The sequence below is a fragment of the Microtus ochrogaster genome, unplaced genomic scaffold (genome assembly GCF_000317375.1).
Source record: "Microtus ochrogaster isolate Prairie Vole_2 unplaced genomic scaffold, MicOch1.0 UNK21, whole genome shotgun sequence".
NCBI lineage: Eukaryota > Metazoa > Chordata > Mammalia > Rodentia > Cricetidae > Microtus > Microtus ochrogaster.
In genome coordinates this window covers 1,445,209-1,446,312 of record NW_004949119.1, presented here as the reverse complement: position 1 = coordinate 1,446,312, position 1,104 = coordinate 1,445,209, and the positions used below count along the sequence as shown (strand labels likewise).

At 45.7% G+C, this 1,104-nt stretch overlaps 1 protein-coding gene across 1 annotated transcript in view; it reads left to right on the top strand.

Moving 5' to 3' along the window:
- Ecd (ecdysoneless cell cycle regulator) overlaps positions 1-1,104 on the top strand; it is a 23,884-nt gene that overhangs the window by 5,440 nt on the left and 17,340 nt on the right. Inside the window, 2 exon segments of the mRNA XM_026789542.1 lie at positions 319-406; positions 516-712. Coding sequence (XP_026645343.1) covers positions 319-406; positions 516-712 — 285 coding nt within the window.

Sequence of the window (1,104 nt, the reverse complement as noted above, 5' to 3'; positions counted from 1 at the left end):
CCACTGAGCCATCTCTCCAGCCCGCACACACATATTTTAAAGACAGTCTCATTGTATAGTCCTGGATGGTCTGGAACTTGATGTGTAGGTCAGACTGACCTTGAACTCACAGAGATACACCTGCCAGTGCCCTGTGAGTGCTGGGATTAAAGGTGTGCACCACCTTAACTGCTGAGCCATTTCCCAGTCCTACTTGACTGTATTTTAAAATGACCATCTGTACATAGTACACTCAAGTGTTTTCTGAGAAGGGAAGATGTATTTGATCATAGCTGGTTTATGCTCTGTGAATGTGAAAAAGGTCTTTTCTCTCACTAGGATTGAAGACAACGATGGGGAATTCTTGTTGATAGAAGCTGCTGACTTTCTCCCTAAGTGGTTGGATCCTGATAATAGTGCCAATAGGGTAAGTACACTCAGGCTTAGAACAGAAAGGTGAATTCATACCCTGTTATTTCCTGGGTCCCTGGCGCTTCCCAGAGCCCACGAGGAGATGAAGACGTACCATTTTGCAGGTGTTTTTTCATCATGGGGAGCTGTGCATTATTCCTGTGCCAAGGAAATCTGGAAGAATACCCTGGCTACCCACCACGCCCCCAACAATCCAACAGGCTTTGAGTATTATCTCAGCACACCCAGAAGCTGTGTTAGCTTCAGAATCTGTACGAGCTGCCGTGGACAGGCGCATCAGAGGGTAAGAAAGAGAACACTGATATTGTTAGCTGAGGAACATTTGGTTCAGGGCAACACAGGTTTTCATTTGCATACAGAATGCCTTCCACCTAGATTAATACTCCTCTGCATTTTATTGGTGGCACTGTTCATGGAACTGACAGTTAAATTTATGGGATTTAAATTCAGAAATCACATTGATTGGTTGATTGACTGAGATAGGGTCTTGTTATGTTGCCCAGGCTGGCTTTGGACTGCAAGGCTCAAGCTAACCTCTTCCCTCAACCTTCTGAGTAGCTGGGATTTCAGGTGTGCACCACTGTGCCTGACTTAAGTGTAGTTTTACTTCCATTCTAAAGTATCTTTTTAGCGGGGTGGGTGGTGGCGCACGCCTTTAATCCACCACTCAGGAGGCAGAGGCAACTGGAGATC